This window comes from Clinocottus analis, unplaced genomic scaffold (assembly GCF_023055335.1).
Source record: "Clinocottus analis isolate CAN_PGR_092001 unplaced genomic scaffold, fCliAna1.0.p SCAF_4, whole genome shotgun sequence".
NCBI classification, from domain to species: Eukaryota; Metazoa; Chordata; class Actinopteri; order Perciformes; family Cottidae; genus Clinocottus; species Clinocottus analis.
In genome coordinates this window covers 5487033-5501523 of record NW_027176153.1, presented here as the reverse complement: position 1 = coordinate 5501523, position 14491 = coordinate 5487033, and the positions used below count along the sequence as shown (strand labels likewise).

Sequence of the window (14491 nt, the reverse complement as noted above, 5' to 3'; positions counted from 1 at the left end):
TAGATATGTATGTAAGAAGATACACTGGAAAAAATTATTTGGACCTCTTTTTGATAATACTTGATTTAATCAAGGTTATTTTACTGATTTGAATGTGTTATTGAATCCTTCTTGTTTGTTTTAATTAATCTTAACACATACTTCCATGGTTTAATAAAAGTTAATTTTATTAATTTAAAGGTAAAAAAATACGTACATTTTAATTTCCACATCTGCGCATGTGCGTCCACAAGCCCCCGTCCCTTTTTTTTTTCTTGGAGGCGCAAATTATTTTCCACTCGGAAAGATTTTCTACTGTCTCATGGCTGGATAGCCGAGGCTCTCCGTTTTCAGTTAGTACATATTTTAAATTAATTGCTGTATTGTATTTTTTAGTTTAACAGGATTTAGTTACCACCAAGAAAAGTAGTTAGCTAATGTTATGGCTGTCTGCTGTGTCTTAGCTAACGCTAGCTTAATTGTTGACCAAACCACTAGCTTTAAGTCTGACATTAGTAGAATCATTTAAGTGAAAATAATTATCTAACTGGATGCTGCCATCAAGATAAATGCATGATACATCAAATGCTTCTAGTTTGACTTTCTCATGAGTTTGTGGCCACTAAAAGATGAACCTAACCAATGTAAATTGACTGGCTAGCTGTAGGCTAACTAATGGTAATGTATTTAGCTAACGTTAATAGCTTGAAGTTTCACCTTCCTCAGCTTCTAGGAAGGCTTCACATTGCGGACCGACTTTTAGTATATTTTTTAACTTATCAGTGCGGTAATATTAGGGGCAACAAAAACTAAAGTGGTTGGTAAAGAAGCATTTGCCGCTTTCTGCGCTGGCAGCGTATGGGTTAATGTTACCGCAGCTATTACATTACCTCCCTCGGGTCAAACGTAAGACGAATGGCAGCCGTGACGTCATTACGTTTGACCCGCGGGAGATAACGTAACTGCTGGTAAAGCCGCACGGCTCTGCTCAATCTTTTCTGTGGGAGTAGCTTGACATGTTGTGTTGCTTGTTCTCAGTTATACACGAGAACAAGCGTTAGCTTGAACATGTAAAGGTAGCTCTGAAAGCACTGTGGAAATATGCCTCAACGCAGTTGCTCTGTAGACGTCAGAGAGGAGGACAAGTTAGATAGATAGAAAGATGAGATAGATAGATAATTACTTTATTGATCCCCAAAGGGAAATTTAAGTTAGACAGTACAGCAAAAAAAAATACTTGTTTTGGTTGATGGCAGCAAACAAAATGGATAAGATAATATTGGTTTGTCTATTGTACTAAAGTTGTTTAGCTCTGGGTAAGCTACCTTAGTTATAATGAAACTACAGTATTTCGTCTGTTAATAATGTCTGTTAAGAAGTTACACTAAGTCATAATATTAATTTCATTCCAAGACATCATGCAGGAGTTTATATTTCATGTATTGTGCAAATAATGATGGTTGATTTTAAGAAACCTTTATGACATCTGTTACTCATTTCTATAGTTCTAATGAGGCTCTAGTAAAATTAAAATAAAAAGAGTTTGTAGGGCTCTGATTTGAGTCAGTGGCTTAACCCAAGTTAGTAATGATTATTAAACAATTACCTCTTTTTTCTAAAACAAATGTACCATTTCCTGAATTTTATTTTTATTGCAGTTTTTTCTATCTGATGTTGTAATGAAGACCTAACTTTTTGGGGACCTCATTGTTTTTGTAAGTACATTTGACAAATATATCTGCCTAGAACACACTGTACACCAATCAATACACATGTCGAAGACAGTCTTTGTGAATGAGGAGTTCAAAGCTAGAATTTATTAGCAACAAAATATTGAACCAATGGCCTAACAGTACTATTTGTATTCTGTTTTTTTGTTTTTTGATAAGATACATGCGCAATTTCAACGCATTACAACCATCCCACTGGAATCTACCTTCATGGCACAGTTGGACAGCCATTTAGCCCAACTGACGTCCATCTTCCAGACGAAGTAACTAAACACTGGCCAGAAACTATCTAAACATCTGGAGATCTTGCAAGAGGTAAATATGTATACCAATTGTCTTACTGTTGTCATTACTTTATGAAATGTGCCCTGTCTACTACCATTTGAGCTCCATCTGCCTCACTACAGTCTGAAATATTTGTAAAATAAACATTTTCTAAGGAAATCTGATGATGCCATGGCAACAAGTTAGAGAAGTGGGAAAGCGAAAGAGCAGCACCTGCCTTGAGCAAGGCCAGCAGATGGCACTGTGGTTGTATCAGCTATTTGAGCTGTGAAGAAGAGAGCATCGCTTTTGAGTAAAACTTCCCTGAATGAGCGGAAGATCAAATAGTGTTATACCCTACACATTCAAATTTCTGACATTTTATGAAAATTACAATTCTCTAAATTTCTTTAGTTAAAGATGGCAGTTCATTTACACACAGTTGTGGCTGAGGGCTAGAGCAAATGTCTTTTTAATTTCAAAGAGCTTGCGGTTCGATCACCAGTTCCTCCTGTGCGTATTTCTTTGAGCGAGACACTAACCCAAAGTTGCTCCATGGCTGCTTTTCAGTCAAATTTAATGCATATTTATGATGATCACAAAATAAAGCGATATTGTACATTTAGGATATTCCATCTTAGAAATATTGTTCAATGTATTGAAATTGTTGTACTTATTTATGTTTTTTTAATTATTTAATAATTGCAATTATTTTACACAGAAGATGAGTCACGTCAACCCTAAAAGGGCAGCAATCCTAAAAGGTCTTTGCATCTACCTGGATGAGGATGATGGACAGCTCATTCGGGAGTATATGGTAAGTCATTTGAATTGATTTGCCAGTCACATGGTGTGTTTTAAGATCCTAATGTCACTCAGATGATCAATTTTCAGAAGTTCATGTTGTCATTGACAGTAGTTTGAGAATATTCATATAAAAATGAACAACTGGCTGTACAGTATTGTGAACAGGTACCCTTTTCTAAACACTCTCTGACACACAATACTTAGTAGACCGAAAAAACTGTATGGCTTTGACAAGCTTTGTGGTCTGGAAATTAATGTGTAAGTTCATCTATCAATCCTATCTTATCTATGGCATTCAGAACGAAGCTTAGTCCAATTTTTAATAACACCTCACAGATATATATAGTTTTGTCAAAAAATATATAAAATATGATCAGATTATTTTTCAGGGATTAATATGTAAGGTAGAAATGTTCATAGAGTAAAGTATAGGTAATTGAAATCAAATATTTTTCATGAATACGTGTTTTTTTTTCTCCTATTTTCTTTAAACGTACAGGATATCCAAGGAGATAACATCATGAGAGACCTGCAAAAAGGCATAGCATGGGCATATATGTCATCAACAAGGAGGTCGGAGAAATGGGACATTATGATGACATTGGAATTTCTCGACTGTGGATTTGTGGCCCAAGTGCTAAGATATTTCTATGAAGTGATTTAGAAAATTTTCTTTCGAATGGATGGGATAATCCTTGGACTAAAGAACAAAATATATTCTGGACTGTAGGAAATTTGAACTGGTTCCATCAAAGCATTGCAAAAGAAGAGACGAGTCAACATAATTAAAAGAGCACTAGTTAAACCTCAAACAGGGCAAACAATGTGGCACACTTGATGGAAATAGCATGTTTGTCATAATTTGTTATAATGTTTGCTTCATTTCTTGATGTGTCTCGTTCTGGCTGCACACAGATTTACTATTTTCATTTTTAGCTAGCATCTTTGAGCGTATGATTTATTCCCCAAGTCTGCTCCCAATGCACTTTTTTTTAATACACCAACTTTTGTAACTCAGTTATACATGTGAGATTCTTTTCTTTTTATATTAGTTTATATCCATTTGTGGAAAAGAATGTGGAAATCTTCATGAAACAAATGACACTTTTTGCTATGCTCGTTTTATGAGTGTAATGTAACGGTTTTTCCATTGCTCAACAGATCTGGGGTCTATTCTTTGTACCTGGCTTACTAAGTTAGCCAGCTGACTCGGTAAGCTTGCTTGCTTACTAACTCAGTAAGTCAGGTACGAAGAATAAAGCCTTTGATGTTTTATGTTTTTTATGTTGCATGCTTCAAACTTCCATTGGTATATTTTGTTGTTAAGAATGGCACTGTTTTTAATGCTACACTGTGTTTCAGTGGATGGTGCTATTACATTTTGTTTCAATAAGATTCAGTAAGAGTTGTATTGAAATATGCTGTTTGCTTTATTTTAATTAAAAAAATACTAATAATGGCTATTTGTATTTAATTTAATTAAACTTCATATTTGTATGTAAAATGTATACATTACATTGATTTGAATTAAAGCAAAACAAATTGTTAAAGTTAATTAATCCATTTTAGTAAACTGAACATGAGTTTAGTTGGAATTTCTGAATAAATTTGAGTTAACTAATCAAAATCGTTAAGCAGAAAATATAAATACAATTAGGCTGACATTAGTTGAAAAATAATTAGTACAATCAACTTAAAAAAATACATCTGGATTTAGATGAATTTATTTCGTGCAAACACTTACCTAAAAACAATTAAGTAAATTCAACATAACATTTTTTTCAGTGTATTTTAAAAGTCAGTAGTGGACTAGAATAACCTGCAGTATGCAGTGTGGGGCTTTTTAGAGTGTCTTTCTGTGTTTTCAGTGTAGTCAGTAAATTATTCTTAAAAACCTATGCAAGCCTGGATCTCCTGTGTCCAAGTGCGCAACACTAAACTTTTGAAGAGTAAGATATGTCATAGCAGCCATTTGCCTGAACTGGAGAATTAGGATGTCTACTTGAGTACTACACTTAAAACTTCAAATGATCATGACATGATCTGATGATTATTTCATCAGTAGAATAATATGCAGAATGTATTCATGCAACAGTGTTGGGCAAAGGAAATACTTCCACATAAAAAAAATTGACTGATAAAAAGAAAAGTAAACAGGACAGGGCTGCTGCCATCTTCACAACATGCTCCAGCATGATCCGGTTATGCAGAGCGGTTTTACTGATGCAAAGAGAGTTTGAACAGCACCACATTGTCCATAATTCAGAAAATTGGAGGCATATTTTTCTAACTGCAGGTTGTTCTTTGGGAAAAACCTGCTCTGATCAGGCAAAACTACTTCCTTCATGAACTGGCACACATTATATGCATCTGGTTGTTTTTTTTTTGTAATCGATGACATCATGATGGACAGAAGTGCAATAGATGTTATGTGTACAGAATTAACAACACAACAGAGTTACAACACATTCAATGCATATGACAAATTATTCATATGAGTAGTTACAACTACCAGAAAGAAGAAGAAAGTATCCTTTATTAACCTTTTGGAAACCACCCTATTTTTAGGCCCTTTCCTCAACAATTGCATACCCAAACTAAACAAAAAGGTGTATCTTTGCAACCACTCGGGCTATTTTAATAATTTGGGTGTCATAATAAAAGGTACACAAGTGAGATTGTTGTGTTCAGATGTGTAAATATCAGGCTACATGTTCCTGGTTACGAGTAAGTGAAGATGACACACAGAAAAAAAAGAAAAGGTTTCAGGTCCTCCTAGAAAAAAAGCACCTTCAGGAGGATTATTTCTGTGAAATTATGCTACTGTAAGGTCGAACTCTAACCCAAATCATTGCACAATATGTGAACATTCTCTCTGCAAAGGTTGACTTGTGAATCTGTGATTTTTTTCCAAACCATATGTTTTACTTGTATATTATTTATACTTACTGTTTTATACAACAATTGCTCAGTCCCCCCCCCCCCCCCCCCACCACCTCCAAGGGGGATATTGGTTTCTAAATTAATCCCCTTGGGCGAAATTAACCTATGCACTAACTGCTAAGTAATTAAGGAGCAGTGTGCTGTTGTGAGGCAAACGGGGAGCCACTGGGGGTTTAGTGTCTTGGTCAAGGACACTTCGATATACAAACTATCAGGGATCAAAGTGGCTACTTTGTGGTTTCAGGAAATAAAAAAAATAACAGCACCAGTGGATAAAGAAGAATCGGAACGACAATAAAAGCATTAATGGAATTGGCAACAGTAATTGCAATGCAACTACCAATAACAATGATAACACCTCAGGCCTGTTTTACGAAGCTGGATTTTCGCTTAGCGAGGTAACTTCATAGATTAACTCTGGGTTTTCCGTCTCACAAAGCTGGTTCACTTCTTAGCGGGGTCTGTTGCCCCGGTAACTTACGCTGAACGCCTAACCTGCTCCGGAACAGGTTAAATTCCTGAATAAGATCTCAGCGGGGATAAAAGACGCGTACTGGCCAATCATTGTCTTGGAAAAATGACCTGCCCATTTCTACAGAATCCCGTTGAGGAAGGCGCACAGATAGTAAGAGCAGGGCTCCACAGAGAGCACGTGTTTCGTGACCGGCAAAATCATCCATCATACATGAAGCCTGAAAGATATTATAATACTTACTGAATGCTTTGAACTATATTCTTGTATTTTGTTTTAACTTGCTCCCATGTTCTTTTAGCTCCACTGGGGTTGCAACTGAAATAAGGTTAAATTGTTAAAACGAAAAGGTAATAAAAAATAAGAACATACATTTGAGACAGTGATTTAATATTACAATGCCTGTAATTTACGCATTAATAGAATCGCTGTTTTTTTTTTTGCCACGATTCCTTGCGGCTTCTGGCTGCTGCTATTCTTTCTTTATTTTTCATACATTCTTAAGATCGTAATTTGCTCCTTCGTTGCTCTCGGCGGCTTCTCCATGGTGAACGATTGGCAAACAGAGTTAACTCCGCCCCTTTTATGTGCACGAGCACAGATCTAGATGAGACACTCCTGGGTTGACTTAACGAGTTGATAACCGGCTTCGTGAGACCAAAAAACGAGACTTCGGACATCTGGTTAAGTGCAGCTGGATAACTGAGGGAAACCCCGACTATGTTAACCCAGCTTCGTGAGACACTCCTCAGTTGGTGTCAGACAGGACCAGGGTCATTACACAATGGAGTTCAACAGTGACAGCTCACTTCTTGAATGGCTGTGCAAAATTTCCATTTATCATTTATTTTATTTTTTTGTTCGGCCTCTTGGACCTTGCTTCTTCCTTTCAAGTCTTAAATTTTCTCTTTGAAGATGGCTGTACAACAAGAATGTAGAAGTAGTGCATTTAAAAGTCCCTGACAGGCCTGGACATGACAGGAATCTGACAAAACAAAACCTCAATCAATCTGAGCAGCAGTTTCCTGTTGACTAATGCTCATCACCTCAAAACAACGATAAGGTCTTGGTCAGCAAAGCTAATAATAAACACTGACCGCTTACTTCTATGGAGGTGTCCTGCTAAATGCTTACTCACTCTAAATCCCTCCTATTTATACAGGGTCACTGTACTCATTTTTTTAAATATCCATAAGTTATTTCATCATCAAAAAAAAGCAAAGAAAGAATCCCTCTATACTAAATACAATATATTTATTACACTTAAATAGTCTTTTTTGTCTCTGTAGTTTCTTCTTCTATGCTAGTGAATATACAGTTATATTTCACATAGTTTAAAACTATCAGTTCTATATGGACAGTGCATCCGGAAAGTATTCACAGCGCTTCATTTTTTCCACATTTTGTTATGTTACAGCCTTATTCTAAAATGGAGTAAATCAATTTTTTGCTTATCCAATAAGAATAAAGAACAAAAACATAACATGTACATATGTATTCACATCCTTCGCTCAATACTTTGTTGAAGCACCTTTGGCAGCAATTACAGCCTCAAGTCTTCTTGGGCATGATGCTACAAGCTTAGCAAACCTATTTCTTGGTAGCTCCTTGGAACCTCTCAAGTTCCATCAAGTTGGATGGGGAGCGTCGGTGCACATCCATTTTCAGCTCTCGCCAGAGATATTCAATCAGGTTCAAGTCAGGGCTCTGGCTAGGCTACTCAAGGACATTCACAGAGTCGGCCCGAACCCACTCCTTTGTTGTCTTGGCTGTGTACTTCGGGTCGTTGTCCTGTTGGAAGATGAACCGTCGCCCCAGTCTGAGGTCCAGAGCGCTCTGGAGCAGGTTTTAATCGATAATGAATCTCAGTACATTGCTGCATTCATCTTTCCATCAAGCCTGACTAGTCTCCCATTTCCTCCTGCTGAAAAATATCCCCACAGCATTATGCTGCTCGCACCATGCTTTACCGTAGGGATGGTATTAGCCAGGTGATGAGCAGTAACTGGTTTCCTCCAGTCATGGCGCTTGGCATTCAGGCCGAAGAGTTCAATCCTTGTTTCATCAGACCAGAGACTTTTGTTTCTCACAGTCTGAGAGTCCTTCAAGTGCCTTTTGGCAAATTCCAGGCGGGCTCATGTCCTTTTGACCGGAGAGGCTTCCATCTGGCCACTCCACCAAACAGGCCTGCTTGGTGGATAGCTGTCCTTCTGGAAGGTTATCCTCTCTCATAAAAACAACTCTGTCGACACCTCCCTGACGAAGGCCCTTCTCCCCCGATCGCTCCATTTGGCTGGGCAGCCAACTTTAGGAAGAGCCCTCGTGGTTCCAAACTTCTTCCATTTCCGGATGATGGAGGCCACTGTGCTCATTGGGACCTTTAATGCTACAGACATTTTTCTGTCCTCTTCGCCAGATCTGTGCCTCGATAAAATTCAGTCTCGGAGGTCTACAGACAATTCCTTGGACTTCATGGCTTGGTTTGTGATCTGACATGCACTTTCAACTGTGGGGCCTTATATAGACAGCTGTGTGCTTTAATAAATCATGTCCAATCAACTCGATTTAGCACAAGTGGACTGCAATCAAGTTGTAGAAACACCTCAAGGATGAACAGTGGAAACAGGATGCACCTGAGCTCAATTTTGAGTGTATTGGCAAAGGCTGTGAATACTTATGTACATGTTATATTTCCGTTTTATATTCCCAAAACTTTTTTCACTTTATCATTATGGGGTATTTTGTGTAGGATGTTGAGGAAAAAAATGAATTTAATCCATTTTGGAATAAGGCTGTAAAATAACAAAATATGGAAAAAGTGAAGCACTGACGACTTTCCAAATGCACTGTAGGTATAACCACAGGGGTATTAACCATCTGCCATAATAAGTAAACAGACACTCAACGACTCAAAATGCTTTTACAGTATGTCATTCCCCCATTCATACACTAATGGCAGGGGCTACCATGCAACGTGCCATCTGCCCATAAGGACTATATGACATTAAAGCTGTGGGTTGCCGGCTCGCCTGGCGGGCGAAGGTTCTCGACCCAACGTGCTGGGCAAAGTTGAAAAAAATTAACTGCAATTTGCCGACTTAAGCCTGTCGTGAAAGCATGTATTGTTCTGTAGTTTCTGTTCTCAGCTGCCTCGAGTCGCTGAGTCGCTCGCCTCACAAAGCTTCACAGACGGTCAGTCTACCGGCAGGCTCGCGCTGCGAGCTCAGCATCCCCCCGGATTGAACATTAATCGCGCATGCGCAAAGCCGCTGATACCTGTCAGTTGTCCTTCACATCTCCACCTCATTCAACCTGACTTTAGTGCACTTGTCCAAGCCAACACAGAAGAGAAGGCCAGAGGAGGCCAGCTCGGCCTGCTCTGCCAGCTAGGCCTTCTCTGCTGGCCTAAACAGAATTCACAAAGTTATAAATATTTTATAATATAATAAAAACTAAAATGAGATTTTATTAATTAAAAGTTATATCTATTTTATAATGCAATTGTTTTTCATGAATACACTACATGTATTATAATTATTTTTCCCTATTAGCTTATGTTGTCATTGAGCAGCTCCTGTCTCCTGTCTGTGCTCCTGCTGCCTTGCTTTCTGTTTCTGTTGCCAGCTTGATGAGCACCCCTTAACGCTCTTTGACCAGTCATATCTCACCCCTGTCATTCTCCAAGTCTCTCTTTCTTCCTTCTGTCTTTTCTGTCACCGCTGGTTAAACACAGTGACGGCTGCTAGCTGGTTCTGTCCTACTCATGGGGAGGCGGTTGAGTGGGGGGCTGTCAAAACCTAGAAGCTAGAATCTCAGGACTTAAGGCTGATTTATACTCTGGTTTTACGCAGAGACGCAAGCACGCAAAACACGCATGGCTGCCCTTGCTTGGTCAAATCGGCCATTTTGCGTGCATCACCCAAAATTTCTGACTATCCGTCAAAGCAACGCAAGCCTGCAAGGCTATGATTGGTCTGCTAACCACATCCTTTCTGAGTTTCGCATTTCCGGTTTCATAGCATAATACCGCTGTTTTTAAAAGCCATAGCAGAAACACAAACAATGGATCCCGTTGAACGTTTGGCTGAAAAGGTCCGCAAATATGACCATTTATATAACCCGTCTGACGGAGTATAAGGACACGCAGATGGCGGTGAATTCCTGGAGGGAGATATCGGTGAACATTGGTGTGCAGGTCGACTCTACGGCCGTTGCGCTACCTACTGTTCTGGCGTATGAAAAACGCACGGGAACTATAAACCAAAATGAGTCCGTCGATCCAACCGCGTGGCCAGCCGGAGTTGTAGTTGCAAAAGTATAATTCGCCCTTTACTGACCCCTTTCCCACAGAGGTTTATGTGCATCTGGTGAGTGAAATGCTGATTATGTTACTGTTTTTTACATTTGCAGTCGTATTCAATCATAAACTAGCCACGGCGCTGTTGTTACTGCTGCACCTGGGGTTGCTGGTGCTTCTACCCGCGGCCTCTACTTGCTGCAGACGCAACTGTGCTGCAATGTCATGTCTGAACTGTGCGGGGTCAGTGTGGCGGTTTTGTTGATAGATTTGGACAACATGCATTTTTGTTGACCCGACGGGTTGTGCTCTCCCCTTGATGTGCTGCCCCTCGCCGGGCGCATTTCTTCCCCTGAAGTGTGCTCTAGGTGGCTTGGAAAGGCTTGGGCCAAAGGTGGCATGCCGGCTATGGTTGCGTGCTTTAGAGCGCCTGTGCCCGGAGCTCGCCGCTTCCCAGGGCCTTGGATTATGTGCTTGGTGTGACTTCTCTCCCGCCGGGGAGGGAAGCGGTCCCTCGCTCCCGGCCGGCACTGTTAACCGGGGCGCACTGTCCTTAGTGTTGTGTTTCGTCGCCAGGGCGGGGATCGGCCCACGTAAAGGGCATCAGGGGTCTGCGCCGATGTCGGCAACCCACCCGACCCATCTTAAAACATGGACCAAACGAGTCTAACGCACGCACGAGTCAGAGGGTCTCTGAAATCCCGTTGAGCAATAAAAGTAAGAGGTGGCGCACGTGACAGGCACCTCGCAGGTCCGTGGGTCAGTCACATCGCCCCCTATGCTCGTGGTGGAGCAGTGTGGCGGAGCAGACTGCATGAGTGTGTCGGTCTGTGACACTTTTTTTTTTGCTGCAATAACAGCTGGCCTGATGGCCAACACCACAAACCGACACTGGAGCGAATACATTTAAAATGTGTTTATCACACTTATTTTAGACTCAAGAAAGAGGGTTAATGATAAGCTGATAAATTTGGGTTCAATTCCCTGCTTATTTTGTCTATCAACATATAATAATTAACCACGCATTAAGTAGATGATTAAAACACTATGAAATATGCTGTATTTAATAAGCGCCTGTTTGATTTCCTTATTACTGATTTGCAGAATGTCCCCACCCTGCAATCACTCACGCTAGATGTAAGTTTGCCTTGACACAAATCTCCTTAAGTTTTAAACCTACTTGTTTATAAAAAGATCAATAAACCCCTTCTGGAAGTAGGCAAACTGCTCTTGTGTGCCAAAGCCCTTTTCACAGGGCAGATTACTTTAGTAATTCATATTTTTTGTTCACTTATTATTATTTTGTATACATGAAGGCTGGTTTTAAGCATTCATTTTATTTCACCAATAACAATACTTACTCTCCCTCACTAATCCTTACATTTAGATTTAAGTTTTGTGTTATAGTGAAATCGTCGTGTGACCTACATACACAACCCAACTCAACTTCCCTATATGAGCAATCTTAAAAGTTACTTCCTTGTTACATGAAATTAAAAAAGCAACGACTGGCTTGTAGGCACGTTTGTTACATTTGGTTCCAAACCTATTGGGGTATCAGTATTCATGTAGATTGTCACACACTCACGTTTTGAACATCTTTTCCATGTCCTTTATCTGGTTCCGGGAGAACTCTTTGAATTCGGTGTAGGGGTTTAAGACCTTCATGCTGGGCTGGCATTGCTCTCCTAGCCCCTCGTTTAGCTCTCCGCGCCGCATTAGTTTAGCACCCAGCTCCGAGTCTGCGTTGGCCGTTGTCGGTTTCTCTTCTGACCCATTCTGATGTCCGAGGATGTCCACAGCAACAGGATCCTCGGCTCCTTCTTCGATCTGGAGGCGACGGCTGAGTTTGGACGAGAGCTCCTCTGTTCCCATTTTCAAACTGGGTGCCTAATAGTTAAGACTAGAGATAAAGTTTCCGAGCAAACTGTAGTAATGTCAGAGGAGAGGGCGTCAGCGCCCAGATTTTAGACAGCCTTCTTTTTAAAGAGGCAGACAGGATAAACGTCTTTCACTGCAGTCAAGCCAGCCTTCACTTGAAAAAACACTGACGAGGCAGCCCGCATTTTTTGGAGATACGCCTATGTACCGGCATTACGGTAAAAGCGTGTAAGAACTGACTTCAAAATAAGAGCAACTTCCGGTGAACGTGAGCCGTACAATACTGACGGACGAATCGACTGGTTATCACGTTGACCGGAACTTTGCTCTTATTTTGAAGTCAGTTCCTACACGTTGTTACCGTAATGCCGTACTAGGGTACGTACGCGTACCGTTTCTCAATATGCGTACTTGTCTGTACTTGTGAACTCCTGAACATGTGAAATATACATATGTACATAATACATATATACACACACATATATACATATATATATACACACACATATATATACATATATATATACATATACACACACACATATATATATATATATATATATATATATATATATATATATATATATATATATATATATATATATATATATATATATATATATATATATACACACACACTGCCTGGCCAAAAGAAAAGTACCACCTGGATTTAATTACTACTGCCTACTGTACAAGCCTGTGGGGGCAGTGCTATGATCTTCTGCTGCAGTTGGTCAGGTCTAGGTCCAGCAACGACCAGGCTCAGCAATGACCAGGTTATTACATCAATGGACCTTTTCTTCCTTGATGGCACGATCATTTTCCAAGATAAAAAAAGCCAGGATTCATCGGGCTCAAATTGTGAAAAAGTGGTTCAGGGAGCATGAGACATAATTTTAACACATGGAGTCCAGACCTTAACCCCATTGAGAATCTTTGGGATGTGCTGGACACTCTACCATCATCGATACAAGATCTTGGTGAGAAAATAATGCAACACTGGATGGAAATAAATCTTGTGACATTGCAGAAGCTTATTGAAACAATGCCACATCGAATGTGTGCTGTAATCAAAGCTAAAGGCGGTCCAACAAAGAAAAATTTATGGACATGATCGTTCAGTTTAATGTAGTTTCTGCTGCTGTTGTAGGGTACTGGTTATACTAGAAGGTGTATCTAATATATATTCTCTTTCATATTGGATGAAGAAAATACCTAAAAAATTAGATTACATAGAAATTACCTTACATTAGAACACTGCTCTTGTTAACGTGTATTGTATGGCTGTTATATTAATATATAATCTATATGGCCTAATAAACTGGAAGGTACAGAGGAGGTTTGAAACAGTAACATTATAACAGTATTTAAATATGAAATCCTTTAGCTTATATTCCATTAACACACCTACCATTTGTTTTCTTGGTTGGCAAATATCAAGAGGTTAAACATCAGTGCAATTGTCCTTGTACAGTTAGGTACACAAACCCCACTACACATTAAACTAAGAACCTCATCTGTGTCTTGTACGTTAGTCATTAACCAGGACAGACACAAACAGGACATTTCATGTCTACAATAGAGAGATTATAGAGGCTACAGTGACTTCTGGACTCTGGTAAAATAAGCAGTGTAAAAACACACACCTATCGAGCAGTAAAATACATAGAAACCTTCTCTGATTTATAAAAGTGTCTGTAAATGCTCCTTTAATTACGTTGCTGACTACGTCACTACCTGGTTTACTCAGTTTAGGTTATTAGTCTGTGGAGCAACACAGTTTTTTGACCGTCGTTGCCAAGTAGAGCATTTTGAATGATTTTTGTAATTTTGTTTTTTGTCAAGTAAACGTTTTGAAAAGAAGTTTTTGTTTTCTGGAAAGTCATTACGCGTCAAGCTCATTGCCCATACACAGACTAAAACACTAGCGGTAATAAGAATCCCGAAGAAGACGAGATTGCCGCTACAATAAGCAAGCGCCTGACCCCAGGTCAGATATTAGAGGGACATATACTGATAGACTTCAACAATTGATATTTAGAAATCATTATGTATTATTATTAAATAGTCAAAATCCACATAAATATACTACATCAATGTTACAACAATTAATAAACA

At 39.4% G+C, this 14491-nt stretch overlaps 1 protein-coding gene across 1 annotated transcript in view; it reads right to left on the bottom strand.

The window, feature by feature from the left end:
• Nucleotides 1–12532, bottom strand: part of efhd2 (EF-hand domain family, member D2) — a 35047-nt gene extending 22515 nt beyond the window's left edge. The window contains exon 1 of the mRNA XM_068597801.1: nt 12081–12532. Within this exon, the coding sequence (XP_068453902.1) occupies nt 12081–12367 (287 nt within the window). The 5' untranslated portion in view covers nt 12368–12532. The remainder of the gene's footprint in view (nt 1–12080) is intronic.
• Between the last annotated feature and the right edge of the window lie 1959 nt (nt 12533–14491).